Source organism: Theropithecus gelada, chromosome 9 (genome assembly GCF_003255815.1).
Source record: "Theropithecus gelada isolate Dixy chromosome 9, Tgel_1.0, whole genome shotgun sequence".
In the NCBI taxonomy this organism is placed as follows: domain Eukaryota; kingdom Metazoa; phylum Chordata; class Mammalia; order Primates; family Cercopithecidae; genus Theropithecus; species Theropithecus gelada.
This window is the reverse complement of record NC_037677.1, coordinates 37767904-37784956: the sequence shown is the minus strand read 5'-3', so window position 1 is coordinate 37784956 and position 17053 is coordinate 37767904. Positions and strand designations below refer to the sequence as shown.

Sequence of the window (17053 nt, the reverse complement as noted above, 5' to 3'; positions counted from 1 at the left end):
AAAATTCTAGCTATTAAAAGGGGGCATTGCACTAAGTTGTGTTGTGTTGAGAACCACTGACCTATAATATCTTTTTACTGCATGTATTATTTTGAATGGACACATAATAATTGTACAATTTATGGGGTACATGTGATATTTTGATGCATGTATATCATGAATAGTGATCAAATCAGGGTAACTAGCATATCTGTCACCTCAACCATTTATTTCTTTGTACATGGATAAAGAAAATGTGCTGTGTGCATTTGTCCATTGATGAACACTTAGGTTGATTCCATAACTTGGCCATTGTGAATAGTACTGCAATAACCATGGGAGTGCAGATGTCTCTTCATATTGCTTTCCTTTCAATATGGTATATAGCAATATATATATACTCACACACACACACACACACACACACATATATGGGGGATATAGAAATGGAAGAAAGGAAGAAGATCACGTTTTTATCTAATGCTTTCTTTTTTTCTATTGTTACTTTCTTTATATTTTTATCTTTGAAGCTCAGATTTATCATAAATGCTATATACAATTTTAAATATTTTCCTTTTCCTAATTGTTTACGGTACCAAAGTAACATTCTGCTTTTAAGGTCTTCTTACCAGATGTGAAATATTCCCAAATATTCCCAAATGAAGCAAAACTTTTCTTGAAAACTTGTGCCCTAAATGGAATGAAGTAACTAAAAATTAAACACAGCCCATAAAAATTTTTTTACTTCATGTTATAAATGCCAGTACAAAAAATGGAAGATTAAGTTGCTATAATCCAATTTTTAATATCCTTTTTTTGTATGATGCAATGGTTTGAATGTTTTTTTCTCTCCAGATCTCATGTTGAAAACTAATCCCCATTGTAGCAGTGTTGAAAGGAGAGGCCTTTAAGAGGTGATTGGGTTATGAGGACTCTGCCTAAATAAATGGAAGCATCATTTATGGATTAATGAATTAATGGATTATCACAGGAATGGGACTGGCAGACCTTTAAGAGGAATATATATATACACACGTATATTTCCTCCATTGATCTAAGTTAGAAGTGAAGGTTTAGTAAGAAATACGTAATATAATAACTGGTGGAGCCCTCTGACGACTGATGATTCTGACAGATGGTTTTATCTGCCTATGATGTCAAAATTTAAAAATTATAATTATGAAAATTTTAATTATAAAATGTAACACATTATAAAATATAATTTTAGATTTATTCTGGTACCTCAGAAGTTTAATCTATTGGGGTAGACTATATAAGACTATAAGTCTGTATAAGCATTAGATTTTGATCACAGTTTTGGCTAAATATTTAATTTTTTAAAAGATTTAGCTAAAAAGGTGTATTTGGTACTAAACTCATTGTTATTGTTGTTATTCTTTTGCTGCTAGAAGTTGAAAAGTTTGTTTCCTTGTTGAGAATATAAATAAAACAAATTACTTTGTGTTAACTTTCAGTATAGACTAGGTCCTTATGCTATGTTTCTTGGGCAGGGGAGAGGAGGTCTTACCTGGATTATGTTGCACAAAACAAACAAATGAAAAATAATATAATAGCCAAACTCCCCCCTTGACCCTGCAAATAGCTTATAGAAATAGCCTGAGAATATCATAATTATTCTGCTTAATTTGCTCTTTGTTTAGATTTAAAATACATCTTTCAAACATTGTTTAAAGGGAAAAAGGAATCATGTCAAAATGTCTCAGGAAATGATTTAAGTTAGATATAAAGAACATAGTTCTGATTTTGAAGTGTTAGTGGAACCCAAACAGAAATGATTAGTACTCTCTCAAGATTATGATATGATTCTTAAAGTGGCTATTTCAAAGCCTAGAAATAACACTGTGCTACTGACTAATGTCTACAGAGTACTGCAAAAGATGCTGAATAGAAAAGTAGATGGTGTGAAAATTTTAATTTTTAAATAGCAAAGCCGTTGTCTGGGTATTGTCAGTAACTTTCAGAAATCCTAGAGAAAATGGTGATTACGTCAATACAAGGAAAACAGCAATTAACAGAATAGGAATTGCAAAGAGCATCAGCCAATGGAAAAAGAAGTGAGGCTTCTGAAGACTCCCGACAACTCGTGTCTGCAAGGGTTTCAACGACCGGTCCCACTGGGTCAGGATGGCATTTCTGGCTCCTGGCCACTTCCCTGGGCCCACTAGCCTAAACTGGTAGGAACTACAAGGGCCAAAATAAACTTCCATGGCCAATTTGGGATCTGTGAGAAACAGCCATGGGATGTTGGGCTTTACCCCAATGAAGGAGGAGAGTTCATCCATATAAACAATGTAATCTGTCTGTAAGGTCTCGCTTTTGCCATACCTAGAGATGGGAGAGAAAACACCACAGTGGATACCCAAACTCTGTGTAGAAACAGAACAGACAAAATGGCTCACAACTTTATATCAGTGAGAATTAACATCAGTCTCTCTCTCTCTTTAAAAAAACTTCCCACACTACCCTGACATAAAACATCAATATCTTGTGTAAGGAGAATATAATTTGTTTATCCTGTACTTTGTAGTTTTTTAAAGAACTTTCATATTGGTTTCATTTGGAAATACCCCAACACTGCAATGTAGCTGAGAAAGACATTTTTTTATCCTTATTTACAAATGGATAGATTGTCTCTTGCTCAAGTGACGCTTCTATAATAGTTCATGGCCACTGAGCTAATTAGTGACAACTAGAAATGAAGCCCAGTTCTCCAGATTCATTCTCACTTTTCTGAGTCATTTTCATTAGAGGTATACCTTTGAAATATCGTCTACATCTTAGAGGATTTATGGTCTAGAGAATGGAAGCCCACATCCATGTATTCCCAAACTCTTCCAATTTCAAATCCTTTCTAGGTCTTCTTTCTATGATATATTACAGGAGGCATGGAGGGCTAAAACTGACTGTGTAATGTAGATTCTCAATCCTATTATTCACTCGGTGCCTTGCACTAAAAATAACTTAATACAATGTCAGAAGCAACGTAGGTCTTCAATTAATATTTGTTGAATGGATGAATATAGCTTGTAGCTGTCATTTCAGTGACGTCATTCAGGATCATTTAAGGTTAAAACAGTTCCAAGCGTTCACAAATTCTCACTTTTCTATGGAAATTCTACACTCCTATTACAATAGGTACTCTTACCATTTGCGCTTTCTCTCCATTTTCTCATTAATATCATTCATCATGTCTTCCATAGAAGGCAAAGTACAAGTTCCTGAAAAAGAAGGAAAGACATGATGGTAGTTAAATGAGTCTGGCATAGGACCAGCCTACAATTTTCCCTTTTTAATAATGAGTTATGAATCACATTAATTGGTGATCATTTTCAGACAGACATCAAATTCAGTTCTAGTCTTCTCAGAACTCATATTTTTCATAAAAATTAAAAAAACATTACCTAAATAGCTTTGCTCTTAAACTGGTTACAAGGTGTTTAAACTCAATTTCATAGATATATTTTAATCTCTCAGTCATATTTTAAGAATATTATATTTTAAATTATAGCCAGAGGTGAATTGGCATCACTTTTCCAAGATTTATGAAGAAAAAACTTCATAGACATTAATCCTGCTTTGCCAGAAAATGGAATTTCCAGAAGATAGAGAATTTGGTGAAGGGCTAAGTTTTTCTATGGAAAGCCAATAGTTCTTGAATGTGACTGAGGATATGGACTGTCCACAAGTCAGAAAGGACATAAGGGAGACCCAGGAGACTAGCCCTGACTTGGGGCTGCCCCAGGATACAGGTTTACATAGGTTTGCAGAGTTCCCTGAAACCCAGACCAAAACAGGCTTTGTGCCCAGAAATTCTTCATATTTAGGATGATTTCTGTGGCAGTCTTGGAATTAACTTGAAAGAGAATAAAACTCTCAGCCCAGATATGATTGCTCAAGACCTATAATGGCTTGCTTAATTTCCCATTTCTACACTTCTTACAGGGAGGGTCACTTGAACAGCTTTTGTAGATGTGGCCTGGTTCCAGGCCTTGGAACTTGTCATGCTTTTCAGGGGAAGAGGATGAAAAGAAAGAGACTGCTTTTTAGCCCACCAACTATTGCCATTGAGTTGTTGTAACTAGCCCCTCTTGTCTTGGTACTTTGGTTTTCCAAACCTAGGTGGTTCGCCTTGTCTCTCATTTCCCTTAAGACAGCCTGTGCCTTGTACATCAATTTTCCCCATAAATTGCCTTGTTTCCTTTCTTCAGAGCCCAAGTTACAACTCTTGTCCTCAGACAGAGTGAGGGTCCCACCCTTCCTTTAATGCCAGCCTCTCTGGGTCTGAACCCTAAGTGGAACGCTGAGTGAAATTTCATGCCTTTACCTTCCTGGCTACCTGGTCATATGATCTGCATCTTCCCACAACCATATTCCAACCTGCTGCTGGGAGATGCTGCCTGCCTTTCTTGCCTGACCCCGATCAAGTTTGTTGTTTCCTTTGTAAAATATAAGGACTTAGCATTCTTATGTATTACAGACTGATCATCTACCACACTTAGCACTTTCTGCCTGTATTGATCCACTGTTTGTTCTTAGCACTTCCTGCTTCTATTGATCCACTGTTTGTCCTTATTTTTTCAGGGAAGAAACAGTAGTAGAAAAGCCATTGCCTTCCAGCAATCATATTTTCCATGACTGTGGACATTCGAAGTTGGCTGGATATTGGCTTGTAAACATATTTTCTTACAAACTTTTCAAGCAATGTAACTCTACTGAGTTTTGCAATCATAATTTTTTAAAGTTGTCATTCACTTAGTCTTAAGTGGATGCAAGCTTTGGTGGTCTCAAATCTAATGAATGATCTTGGGTAATTATCAGCTGTAAGAAGTTATAAGTCACAAAATACCTCCTCTAATAATATCTTGTACTATTGCATATAATAATCCAAACTGGTATACTTTAAATTGCTTACAAAATATAGCACCAAAGAATATAGAATTCTAAATTTTCAAAACTGAAGGGGACCCTGTAACTAGGATTATTGTTTTCACAAATATACAAAGTTATTGTCACTGGCATCCATCTTCCCAATCCATGAGCCTTTTTATTGACTTACCCTTTATTACTCGTGCTGCCCAGCGGGACTGGAGGTCAACTGTGGGAATGGCAGCCCCAAGGGACTGGACAAAGCCAATCACTGCTATGGTTGACTTCTCAAGTAGAGGAGGAAAGACTCCTTTAAATAAAATGATCTCATTGTTTCTGTTTTTGATGATAGACTCATCAAGGAATGTGTAGGCATAACTATAGCCTGTTGCAAAGATTACACAGTCAATGCCCTCAAATGTGCTCCCATCCTCAAAAATGGCCGAAGTCTCTGTGAATTTCTTCACATTAGGCTTTACGGACACAATGCCACACAGAATGCAAGCTGGGAGCTCATCATTAAATACAGGTTCTTTCCTCAGGACTCTGTATGGAAAACAGAGATAATTATTAGAAGTGTAATATTTCCCTCTTGTTTTATTGGTCCATATATAAATTGATAAGCAAAAAGTGGCCCAATATTTTTTTTTCTGAGCCATAGAGTATCTCCAATATGGCTGAAGAACAAAATTGATGGGAGGCAACATTGGGAAGTAAGAGAAGTTGCCGTTTGCTGGCCCCATCTCTATTTTCTGTGATCCTTCTCTTCTATGGAGCTCTTTCCAAATCCCAGAATACAGACTTATGCCCAGTTTCCTGTTAAAGCCTGTTTCAGGAAAAACTCTGAAGTGAGGGTACTTCAGTGTTTACATTTTTTTAATTTGCTACTTATTCAGTGGGAACTTTGATAAGATTGTTTTTTAAATTCTTGGTGTCTCATATTTCTCATCTGGAATGTCAGTAATGTTTGTACTACCTCAGAAGTTCCCTAAATTATATAAAGAGTTTTGCACAGTCTCTAGCATGTGCATAGAGCTTGAAAATGTTAACTGCTATTCTTAATTCCGTATACTCCAAGTTGGTCATCATAATGTGGAGAAGATCAAATAGGAGGAGGAAAGTCAAAGGTGTGAAAGCTGCAGCAGGGCTCTTGAGGGATGAAGTTTGAGCCCTGTGCAGACAGAGGCACCAGTCAGGTGAAGGAGGGAGCACCCAGGAATTTAAATAAGGCCAGAGGGAGGGTGCCAGTTTGAGGTTTTGGTGACTGCAAATCTGAAAAGAGAGAGCTTTGGACTACTTTTTATTGAATAATATCTGTAGTGTGAGCAGAGAAATCTGAACTCGGGAATGAACGTGAATACAGTTGAAGGAAAGAGTGTTGTTCTTGTATGGCTGTGGGAGCTGTGAGAGAGTGCTACAGGCAAATTCCACTGGAGAACAAACTGAGTTGGACAACGAGATTGGTTGGAATCTTGGAAGAAGGCTTGACTCACTTGCACTTACTACCTGCCATGTATGTTAAACCTGTGGTCATGAGGTTTTCACCTCCACCACCACCACAGTGAAACGGCTCTTGTCAAGGCCGTCGGAATCAGGCTCTCAGATCCAGTGGTCCACCCTCACTTTCACTTTTACTCAACTTAGCATTTAACACAGTTGATGGTTTTTTCTTTCTTGAAACACTGTATTCATTTTGTTTCCAGGTCATCACTCTCTCTCAGTTCCTTTCCTACTTTCCTGGCTATTCTTTCTCTGTCTCCCACAGATGTCTTCTCCTCTTCTCCTCTTCCTGATTTCTGACAGTGGCATACCTCAGGACTCAGCCCTCAGATCTTTAGTCTCCTCCATTTACACACATTCAAGAGATGTCATCTAGTTTCATTTCTTCAGGAAAAATTTTCACATGACTCCAAAGTTTTAACTTCTGGTTTGAGCCTCAAAGTCAGTGTTTCCCACTGCTGGTCAACATTCTTCTACCTGAATGTCTAATAGGCATTCTAATTTTAATATGTCTAAAACCGAACTTCTGTTCCTCCTGTAGTTTTTCACATTTTAGTAAATGTCAATGTCGTCCTTTTTCAAGTGTCTTGAAAGACATTCTTACCCCCTCCTTGCTGTCTCATCCACTATCCAGTCCACAGGAAATCCTATTTGGGTCTACCTTCAAGCTATCCAGAAATCTGCCCTATTCTGACCACTCACTGCTAACAATTTTGGTCCAGACCCACATCCCCTCTTATTCAGGTTTTTGAGAGTAGCTTTTTAACTGGTCATTTCGTTTCCTTCCTTGCCCTGCCCTTACATTGAATGATGACCACAGCAGCTGATCAATCTCTGCAATGCTAACTTAGGTCTTGTCATTCATTTGCTCAGATGCCTGCTGTGGTTTCCCATTGCTTTCAGCATAAAAGCCAGAGTCCTTACAATGATCTACAAGGCCCATGCCATCCAACAATTTTTATGTCTCTGGTTTTATCTCCTGGCGCTCTCCCCTCATTCTCTTTTCTCCAGGAAGAGAAGCCCCATTGTTGTTTGTTGATCATGCCAGCTCCGCCTGTGAAGAGACAATGCCCTGGCTGTGTCCTCAGTCTGGAATATCCTTCCCCAGAGACCCTCATGACTCATTCTCTCAACTCCTTCAGAGGTTTTCTTTAAAGTCTCCTTCTCTCTGAGACATACTCTGACGACTCTATTGGAAATTGTCCTGACAGCACTTGCCATTACCTTTATCTGCTTTGTTTTCTTCCCCAAAGCACACATCGCCATATCTTACGCTATTGTTTGTTGTCTGTTTCCCACCACATAGAATGGAGGTTCCATGAGGACAGGGATTTTTGCCTGTTTTGTTCACTGCTATATCCTCAGGGCTAAACACAGGACCTGGCATATAATAAACGTGTAATAAATGTTTGTCAAATTAATGAATTCACTTTGTTGTAAACAGCTCATAACTTGGGTTTTTCAACTCGTGTCAAAGTCATTTCTTGTTATGTTGCTGGCTTGGGGGATCTTATAGGAGAAGATGGGAAGGAGACTGAAGATGCAAGCATTGGCATGTATGTGTTTAGTGAGAGGGGTCCATTAAGGAGTGGGTAATGAAATGGAAAGGGAAAGGTAGGACAGGAAAAGTTCTCTTGCTGTGCTTAACTTTGCCATTAAATGACAGGCAGTAGAGCAAGTGGCCAAGAGTGAGAGGCTCTGGAATCAGCAGATCTGGGTTTGTTTTCAATGCTGCTTCTACTTTCTAGCTGTGGGACCTTAGTAAAGTTATTAACTACACTGAAACTCAGTTATCTCATCTCTAAAATGGAGACACTAATAGAGCTCTCTTCATAATTGTTGTAAGGATAAAACAAAATAATTCTTGAGGCATTATATAATTTTCCAGCTGTGTAAATATAGCAAGGATTGTAAAATAGGAAATCAATCTTAATTTTTGCAGTTCTTTATCTTCTGATAGATGAGATGTGATTGCTAATATTTTTATTTGTTTTGGAGTTATAGGACATTAAGGGTTGTTGACACTGAGCAGCAGGCATATCACGTTTCACTCTGCATTACCCATTTAAAGGCATCAAGCCATAGTTTTCATGCTTGAATCTTGCATTCATCTGCTTCATGTACAACCAGTCAGAGATGGCTGTCGGTAAATTGTTCTTGAGGAAGGTTCCAAACCGAGTGATAAGCACCATGTCCCAGGGATAACCATTGTCCCAGACGCGGCTCATCACCCAGGAGCCACTTCTGGAGCTGATCACGACCTTAAAAAACACCATTTCAACCATGAAATTAGTGACCATTTGTAGTGGATATTCTGATGAGCTCCCCAGATCCTTCTTGAGGAATGGATCTATTACCCCAGCTGTAGAAAGTGGTGTCAGAAGGCATCTCTCATCTGTCAGTCCTCTTTGACAGTTGTTTTGGCTGAAGAGAGGGGCCTCACCCAACATCTTCTATTCTTTCTGAGTTTTCTCCATCTAGTGACTGGTCAATGCAGGCATATAAAGGCCCAGTCCCTCACCTCAAACTGGGGCAATGCCCAAGGACCATCCCAGCTTCAAAGTAAACAGAAGCTTTTTTCCCTTCCTGCAGAAGTATTGATCCTGAGACTGCTCCCAAATAAACTTCTGAACTTGACATCTGCATCTTAGGGTCAGCCACCCTGTCATAGTGCTGCAGGCAAACTTTCATATTTAATCAATCTCTGCTACAGGTGACTAATAACTTAATTCTAGTCATGTTTTCCCTAGTGCTCATCTAACTATTGCCGTCTACAAGTAAGCAATTATGATCTCAAAATAGGCATTTTAAAATAAAATGCCTGCTACTATCTGGAAAGAAGGTGAGAAATTTGGAATCAGAAAACCACATGCTCAAACACTGACTCTCCTGCTTATTAATGATATGATTTGAAAAAATTCCTTTAACTTCTCTAATCTTGTTCCCTCATTTCTAAAATGGAGAGAATCGAATTTGCCTCATCAAATTTGTGTAAGGGTTAGTTCGATGTGATAAACTATGTCACATGGCTAACGTTACCTGGCAGATAGTATGTGCTCAGTAAATGTCAGTTTCCTCTCCTTCCCCTTCTGTTATGCTAATCCCTAATAGTGTAGTTTTCAGGCTTTGTCTTTTTTAAAACCAATTTTTATATACTGTATCACTTCAAGGCATTCGTTATAAGAGGAACTAGACAAATAAGAAGAGACTAAAGGAGTCTGGGCGTGGTGGCTCACGCCTATAATCCCAGCACTTTGGGAGGCCGAGGCGGGCACATCATCTGAGGTCAGGAGTTCGAGACCAGCCTGGCCAACATAGTGAAACCCCATCTGTACTAAAAATACAAAAATTAGCTGGGTGTGGGGGTGTGGTGGCAGGTGCCTGTAATCCCAGCTACTCGGGCTGAGACAGGAGGATTGCTTGAACCTGGGAGAAGGAGGCTGCAGTGAGCCGAGATTGTGCCACTGCACTCCAGCCTGGGCAACAGAGTGAGACTCTGTCTGGGGAAAAAAAAAAAAAAAAGAGAGAGACTAAAAGATCAATAGACAGCCTCTGAAATTGGTCTTCCCTCTAATTTATCACATACACAAATAATCACATATACAAATACAAATCTCTTAAAACTATGAGTTCATCATAAATTTCCTGAACCCAAGAAGCTGAAATAATGATTTACTTTTATTTATGCAGAAATCTAATTATTTTATCCTGTCATTCAAGTTCTTAAAATATGTGATATAACCTGATTCCAATCTTTCTTTCCTGTAACTCAATCCTATATCTACTGTTCCTTGGATTCAGAAGCTTTGGCTTTCAGTTCTGTAACCCTTCAGTGGCTCAAACATTAATTTTCTCGATGACTTTCAAGAAGACAATTGACATTTCTGGTCCTCATTTATCCTTTCTGTAACAAAACTACCTTCTTCCCAAAAGCAAAGGAGCTCATTTACAGGAAGGTATTTGAGTACCATAATGTATCATATAAATTGTTAGCATTAAGAACCTCCATTCAGCTGGGGTCGGTGGCTCACGCCTGCCATCCCAGCACTTTGGGAGGCCAAGGTGGGCGGATCACAAGGTCAGGATATCGAGACCATCCTGGCTAACATGGTGAAACCCCATCTCTACTAAAAATACAAAAAATTAGCCAGGCGTGGTGGCGGGAGCCTGTAGTCCCAGCTACTCCGGAGGCTGAGGCAGGAGAATGGCGTGAACCGGGGAGGTGGAGATTGTGGTGAGCCGAGATCATGCCACTGCACTCCAGCCTGGGTGACAGAGTGAGATTCCTTCTCAAAAAAGAAAGAAGGAAAAAAAAAAAAAAAAAAAAAAAAAAACAACCTCCATTACAGCAAGATGAAACTATAACCTACAATAAATATACAGCGCCCATTTTCTTGTCTTCATGCCTCTGCTTAAGGCATTTCCAATTCTAAGAACAGCCTCTGTCGCCTCTTCAGTCATATGATTTATATTTATTGTTCAAGGACTGGCTCAGTTCTACCTCCTTTGTGAAGCACTCAGTTTTGGAATCATAGCATTTAGTGCCTGAATCACTTGTTTATCCTTTATTCCAGTGACAGCTCTTATTCCAGAGCAGGGATCATGCCTGTTATGTTCACCACTCTCTTCAGCACCCAAGCCAGTCCCTGGCACATAGTAGGCTCTCAATAAGTAGTCATGGAATAAATGTATGCATGCATGCATAAATGAATGAATAAATGAGCCACTCTATATTGCTTAAATCCTGTTCAAAAGCTTTAACTTTATCACAAGCCCCAGAAGTAGGTTCTATTTTTGTCTGTTTCACCATTGAGAAAACTGCCTCAGAGAGATTGAAGGACTTGCCTGAGTCTCAGAATCATAACCTTAACCCTAAATCTGTGCTAGTTTTAGAGAAATTGATCAGAGACATTAGGCACCAAATGTCCTGAAGAAGGAGATTGTTGAATGACAGCATTACTCCTTGCTGATGTTCTGCCTTTGTCTATGAAGTGATTTAAAACCTCAGCTGTTACTTGGGGAAGCTCAGCTATGTGAAATACCACTTAGTCTTTACATCAGATACCCTTCCTTCCTCCCCCACATTTCCTATCACACCTTTCCAACGATAATAACTCTTCTGTCAGTAAAGAGAGTCGCCTGAGTACCCGGGGAGTAGTACCTGTTCTGCTGTGTGGCTGAGTTCTGTGGCAATATCACAGCCCGAATTCCCCAGGCCAACCACCAGGACACGCTTTCCTTTGAATACACCTGGTTCTTTGTAGTCCCTGCTGTGGAAGCAGTTGCCTTTAAAGTGGTTTAGTCCTGAGTGAAAAGCGAGAAATATATGACAATTTGAGTCATATATTTAAACAAAGACTTTAACAGAAGCAACCTTGTGAATAGATGCAGTCACAATAATGTGCTATTTTAACACACCAAGTGTATTAGATATAACAGAAGTATATTTTAATTTAACCTGCTTGTACCTTTAGAAAAAAGAAGACATTATCGAGATATTCATTTTTGACAGTTACGTGGCTAGCAGCTTAAATTGTGGCCTTACCTGGAAAGGACTCTTTTGGTAGGTTGGGATAGACATGATGTCCAGAACAAACCATCACACCATCAAAGACAGCCGATTCTCTTTTACCATCCCTTTCAGTGGTAACATCCCATTGGCCAGTAGTTGCAAAATCAAGACGTTTATTTACACTGGATACAAATGTCTAAGAGAAATACAGAAAGAAACCCCCCTTTTCTATGATAGCAAATGGATTAGGTAGAAACAGTATGAAAAAAGTGAAAGTGGGTTAGCAAAAATATTTAACTAATTATTAAGATACATATTACAAATTTAAAATTCCCTCAGAATAAATCAAAACACTAAATGGTATCTGTCTATTTGTCCCTGCATGATTTCTTGTGCATAACCAGTATTTTCTGGAGTACAAGAGCGACAGCCCTTGGAGATATGGCAGTGACTTCAATTACAATTTACAAGAGGTATACGTCACGTATACTAGAAAATCTGATGGCCAATAATGTTCTGGATCACATTCCCATATGTTCTGGTTCAGTACATCAAAGATAGCTCAAAGATAGACGTACTGAACCAGAACATATGAAAATGTGATCCAAAAAATTATTAAATTTGTTAAATTAAAATTAAAACTATTAAATTCAAATTTCTAACACGCTCCTGGGTGATGCTGATGTCACTTGGACTATAACTGAGTAGCTTTGACTAGATTATCAATAAATATTTGTTCACAGTTAAATGGCTGCCTGTTGGTGTGCTCCCTGTTTTAAAAAAGTCTTTCAATTCTTCTGATTATATTGGAAAAAGAATCTCTATTTGGTATTAATTGTTCTTAAAAAGTTTATTATATACTATTTCATACATATAGAAGAATGCACACACAAACACATATGTAACATTTTTGTTAGTTATGAAATATAATGAGAACTTATGGACCCATAAGACCTAATGCATCATTTGTTTAGAATAACTCTGGGATTATTTAGATAATTAGTTACACTATTGCATATGTTAACATTTTTTTGTATGGGTTTCTGTTTGCTGCTGGTTTACAGAAATGCAATCTATTTTTATATATTGATCTTATATACCACCATCTTGCCTAACTTTTTTTGTATTGCTATGAATTCTAGTAATTCATCTATTCTTTTAGAATACATAGACAATCACATTATCTTCAGTAACTGTGTTTTACTTTCTTTTGAGTTGTCATTCATTTATTTTTCTTTACTTACTGCACTGTTTCTTAAATTTCTTAAGACCATTGAAAAGAAGTAATTACTATTGAAAATAGTAATTAGGAATTCTTACCTTGTTCTGAAACTTTACAGTGAATGCTTCTAACTTTTCATGCTTTAGCACAGCACCGACCAGTACCAATATAGTATGAGCAACATATGCAATTTAAAAATTTCTAAAACCGAGCACGGTGGCTCACACCTATAATCCCAGCACTTTGGCAGGCCAAGGCGGGTAGATCACCTGAGATGGGGAGTTTGAGAACAGCCTGACCAACATGGAGAAACCCCATCTCTACTAAAAATACAAAATTAGTCGGGCATGATGGCGCATGCCTGTATTCTCAGCTACTTGGGAGGTTGAGGCAGGAGAATCATTTGAACCTGGGAGGCGGAGGTTGCGGTGAGCCAAGATCGCACCACTGCATTCCAGCCTGGGTAGCAAGAACAAAACTCCGTCTCAAAAAAAAAAAAAAAAAAAAAAAAATTCTAATAGTCACATTAGAAAGTGAAAAAAATGTATAATTTAAATCTGTCTGATAGCATTTCAAAATGTAATTAAAATTTATTAATGAGGTATTTTACTTTCCTTTTTAATAATAAGACTTAGAAAGTTAGTGTATATTTTATACTTACTCCACATCTCAGTTTTGTGGCTAGTGGCTACTATATTGAACAGCGCAGATTTAAGATAAATTAAGATAAAGATTAAGATAATATGTGTGTATGTTTTGCTGGTTCAAGACAATTCTACTCTAAGTTTGGCAAGAGTTTTCTTTTGATTTTCTTTTTTTTCCTTTCAAGCACAAATAGCTGTTAAATTGATTTTTGAAGGATTTTTGCATTGATTTTCATGAAGGAGATTGACCTGTAATTTTCCTATTTCGTATGATCTGGTCTGCCTTTGATGTAAAGGTAATAATGTCATAAAATAACTTTGGAAATCATATCTCATTTTCAAATCTCTGAAAGTTTATAAACCTTTGAAGTAATTTGTTCACTGCAAATTTGGAAGTACTCACCCATGGAACTGCTTATTTTCTTTATGGGAAGATTTTTAATTTCTAGGTCAAAAGAACTATACATCACCAAATGACAATTCAGGCTTTCTACTTATTATTGAGTGAGTTTTGAAAAGTTTTTGTTAAAAAATTGAGAAAATTTAACTCACTTAAAATATTACTTGGCAAACACTTTTATAGTATTCTCGTTATATTTTTTATTTCATCTGTATCCATTTTGTCTACCCTTTCCTTCTCAATATTATTTATTTGTGCCTTTGATTTTTTTTTTCCTTAAACTGCCAGCTATTTATCTATTGTTTATTTATTTTTTGAGACAGGGTCTCACTCTTGTCACCCAGGCTGGAATGCAGTGGCGTGATCTCAGCTCACTGCACCCTCTACCTCCTGAGCTCAAGCAATCCTCCCACCTCAGCCTCCTGAGTAGCTGGGACCACAGGCATGCGCCACCACATCTAGCTAATTTTTGGATTTTTTGTAGAGACGAGGTTTCTCCATGTCATCCAGGCTAGTTTCCAACTCCTGGACTCAAGCGATCTGCCTGCCTTGTCCTCCCAAAGTGCTGGGACTATAAGCATGGGCCATTGCACTTGGCCACTGTTCTTTATTTTGTTAGTCTTTTCAAATAATTAACTTTCAATTGTGTACATATGCTTCATTTTATATTTCATAAATTTCTTTTTATATCCTCTTCATTCTATGTTCTTTGAGTTTATTCTGCCTTTCTTTTACTAATTTCTTAAACTTTCTTACCTTGTTTTTAAACTTTTTTATTTTCTAATATAAGCATTTAGCATTTACATTTATAATTTTCATGAAAATACAGCTTCCTGTTTCCCACAAGTATTGATACATAGACTAAATTAACATTCAGTTATAGATATTTTTAAATTCCCATTGAAATTTCTTCTTTGACCTATATGTTGTTTAGAAAAAAAGAGTTTTTAATTTCCAAATGCACAGGTATTTTACATTTATTTCTTTGGTATTGATTTCTAAATTAGTAGTGATTTGGTCTAAGAACTATAGGTGGTCAAATTTTGTGAATTTTCCGTGTATCCTTGAGAAGAAGATAATTCTCTAAACCTAGAGTTAGAGAGGCCACACTGTTAAAAACGTTGACAAATTAGTAAGGGATACTGAAAGGAACAAGTGAGAATCCAGTAGCAGACATAGACTTCTTCAGCATTATGATAAGAGCTAAACTGTTGATAACATCTTACCTTAAATTGTATGTACTTCAGGAGGTTCTTTTCTTTGGCGAATGCAGTGAGATATTCCTGGATCTTGATGTTGTGCATAAAGTTGGGGAAGTTATCAGGATATGGGAAGTCTGGGAAACACATCATCTCTTTGGAAGAGTTGGTAAAGACTGATTTGTAAATGCTAGCCCTGCCCTCCTCTGCATGGTCCTGTGAATGTATAGTTTCAAATGGAAGAGAATTGGTAAATGAGTATACTGATCATGGTCAGGGATAGTTCCAAGTAATTACAGTCATCCCTTGGTATCTGTGGAGGGTTCCAGGACCTCTGTGTTTACCAAAATCTGCGATTGCTCAAGTCCCCTATATACAATGATATAGTATTTTCATATAACCTATATACATAAACTTTGAATCATCTCTAGGTTACTTATAATACCTAATGCAATGTAAATGCTAAATGAATAGTTGTAGTGTATTTTTTATTTTTATTTTTATTTTTTATTAGTTTTTTTTGGATTTTTTTTATCAACGGTTGGTTAAATCTGTGGATATAGAACTTGCAAAAACAGATGGCCAACTGTATACTTATTTGAGTCATCCTTTAGTCACAGTAAATTCAGTAAGACACACATAAATTAACTTCACTTCAACAATTGATGCTAGTCATGGAAACTTATTAAATTAACTTAGGATATGGAAGAATACCTTTCTTAATATCCTTTAAGAAAATAAATCTTAATCTTTTCTAAGGGAAACAAATTTTAAATTTCATCATGTCCTTTAGGCCTATGCAACTAGAATGCTTTCATTCCCTTGAACTGTTTAATATGGTGACAGAGATTTTTCAAAATTCAACTTTGTGTAATTTCGGTGTGTCAGCTCATGAGCACGAGCATCTGATGGTCAATTTATAAAAGCAAACAGTAACAGGAGGTTGCAACTATTGATCAGATTTGTAAATGTAAGCATTTTAAGACTTAATTTTTAAAAAATTAACCTTAGAATTTCTACAATGTATAAAATAAGGTTAACTATTTTGAATCTAACACAGATTTTATGGGCATCACATGCCTTTTGAGTACTTATGTAAGTAACAAAGTTTTAGCTTTCAATGATGTAAAAATATCTGAATTTGCTTTAACTCTAAGGAACTATAGAACCATGCTAATAAAGCCTTAAGTGATGATGAATAAAGAAAAAGGACATTGAAGGAAGAATGATCAGCAATGAGAAGGTTAGGACATTGTGTTGTGGTTCTTTAGCCACACACTGAAACAAACTGGGAGCTTTAAAAAAACACTGAGCATTAGGTCCCACTCTCAGAGAATTCGATTTAATTGACAAAAAGTTTTAAAAGCTCTTCAGGTAATCCTAAGGTGCAGCCAAGTTTGCAGTCACAATGTAGAGTTCAACAAATAGAAGCTCATGACCAACAAGCTACGGTTACTGTGGAAGAGCTTACCATAGGACACATCTGTTACAGCTGTGAGCTCTGCAAAGCAAGCTGTTGAATGAATAAAAGGCATTAAGTTAAAAAAAAAGTACTGGTAGGAGCATGATTTGGAAGAGGTGGAGCCTTGGTTTAGCTCTGTTGAAGCACCAAGGTATTCACATCTCAAGTTTCATAATGAAAGATCAGATTGTAGATCACTATGCGTAGTTGCTATTTCATAGTGGAAAGTACTGAGCACTAGAAATTTC

At 37.2% G+C, this 17053-nt stretch overlaps 1 protein-coding gene across 2 annotated transcripts in view; it reads right to left on the bottom strand.

Annotated features, from left to right (window-relative positions):
* Positions 1-1607: 1607 nt before the first annotated feature.
* Positions 1608-17053, bottom strand: part of FMO3 (flavin containing monooxygenase 3) — a 24368-nt gene continuing 8922 nt past the window's right edge. For both annotated transcript variants that reach the window (XM_025396742.1, XM_025396741.1), the window contains exons 2-8: positions 15371-15559; positions 11912-12074; positions 11528-11670; positions 8428-8627; positions 5057-5412; positions 3146-3218; positions 1608-2325 (exon numbers count right to left, since the gene is read on the bottom strand). In XM_025396742.1, coding sequence (XP_025252527.1) covers positions 1983-2325; positions 3146-3218; positions 5057-5412; positions 8428-8627; positions 11528-11670; positions 11912-12074; positions 15371-15496 — 1404 coding nt within the window. In that variant the 5' untranslated portion in view covers positions 15497-15559 and the 3' untranslated portion in view covers positions 1608-1982. The remainder of the gene's footprint in view (positions 2326-3145; positions 3219-5056; positions 5413-8427; positions 8628-11527; positions 11671-11911; positions 12075-15370; positions 15560-17053) is intronic.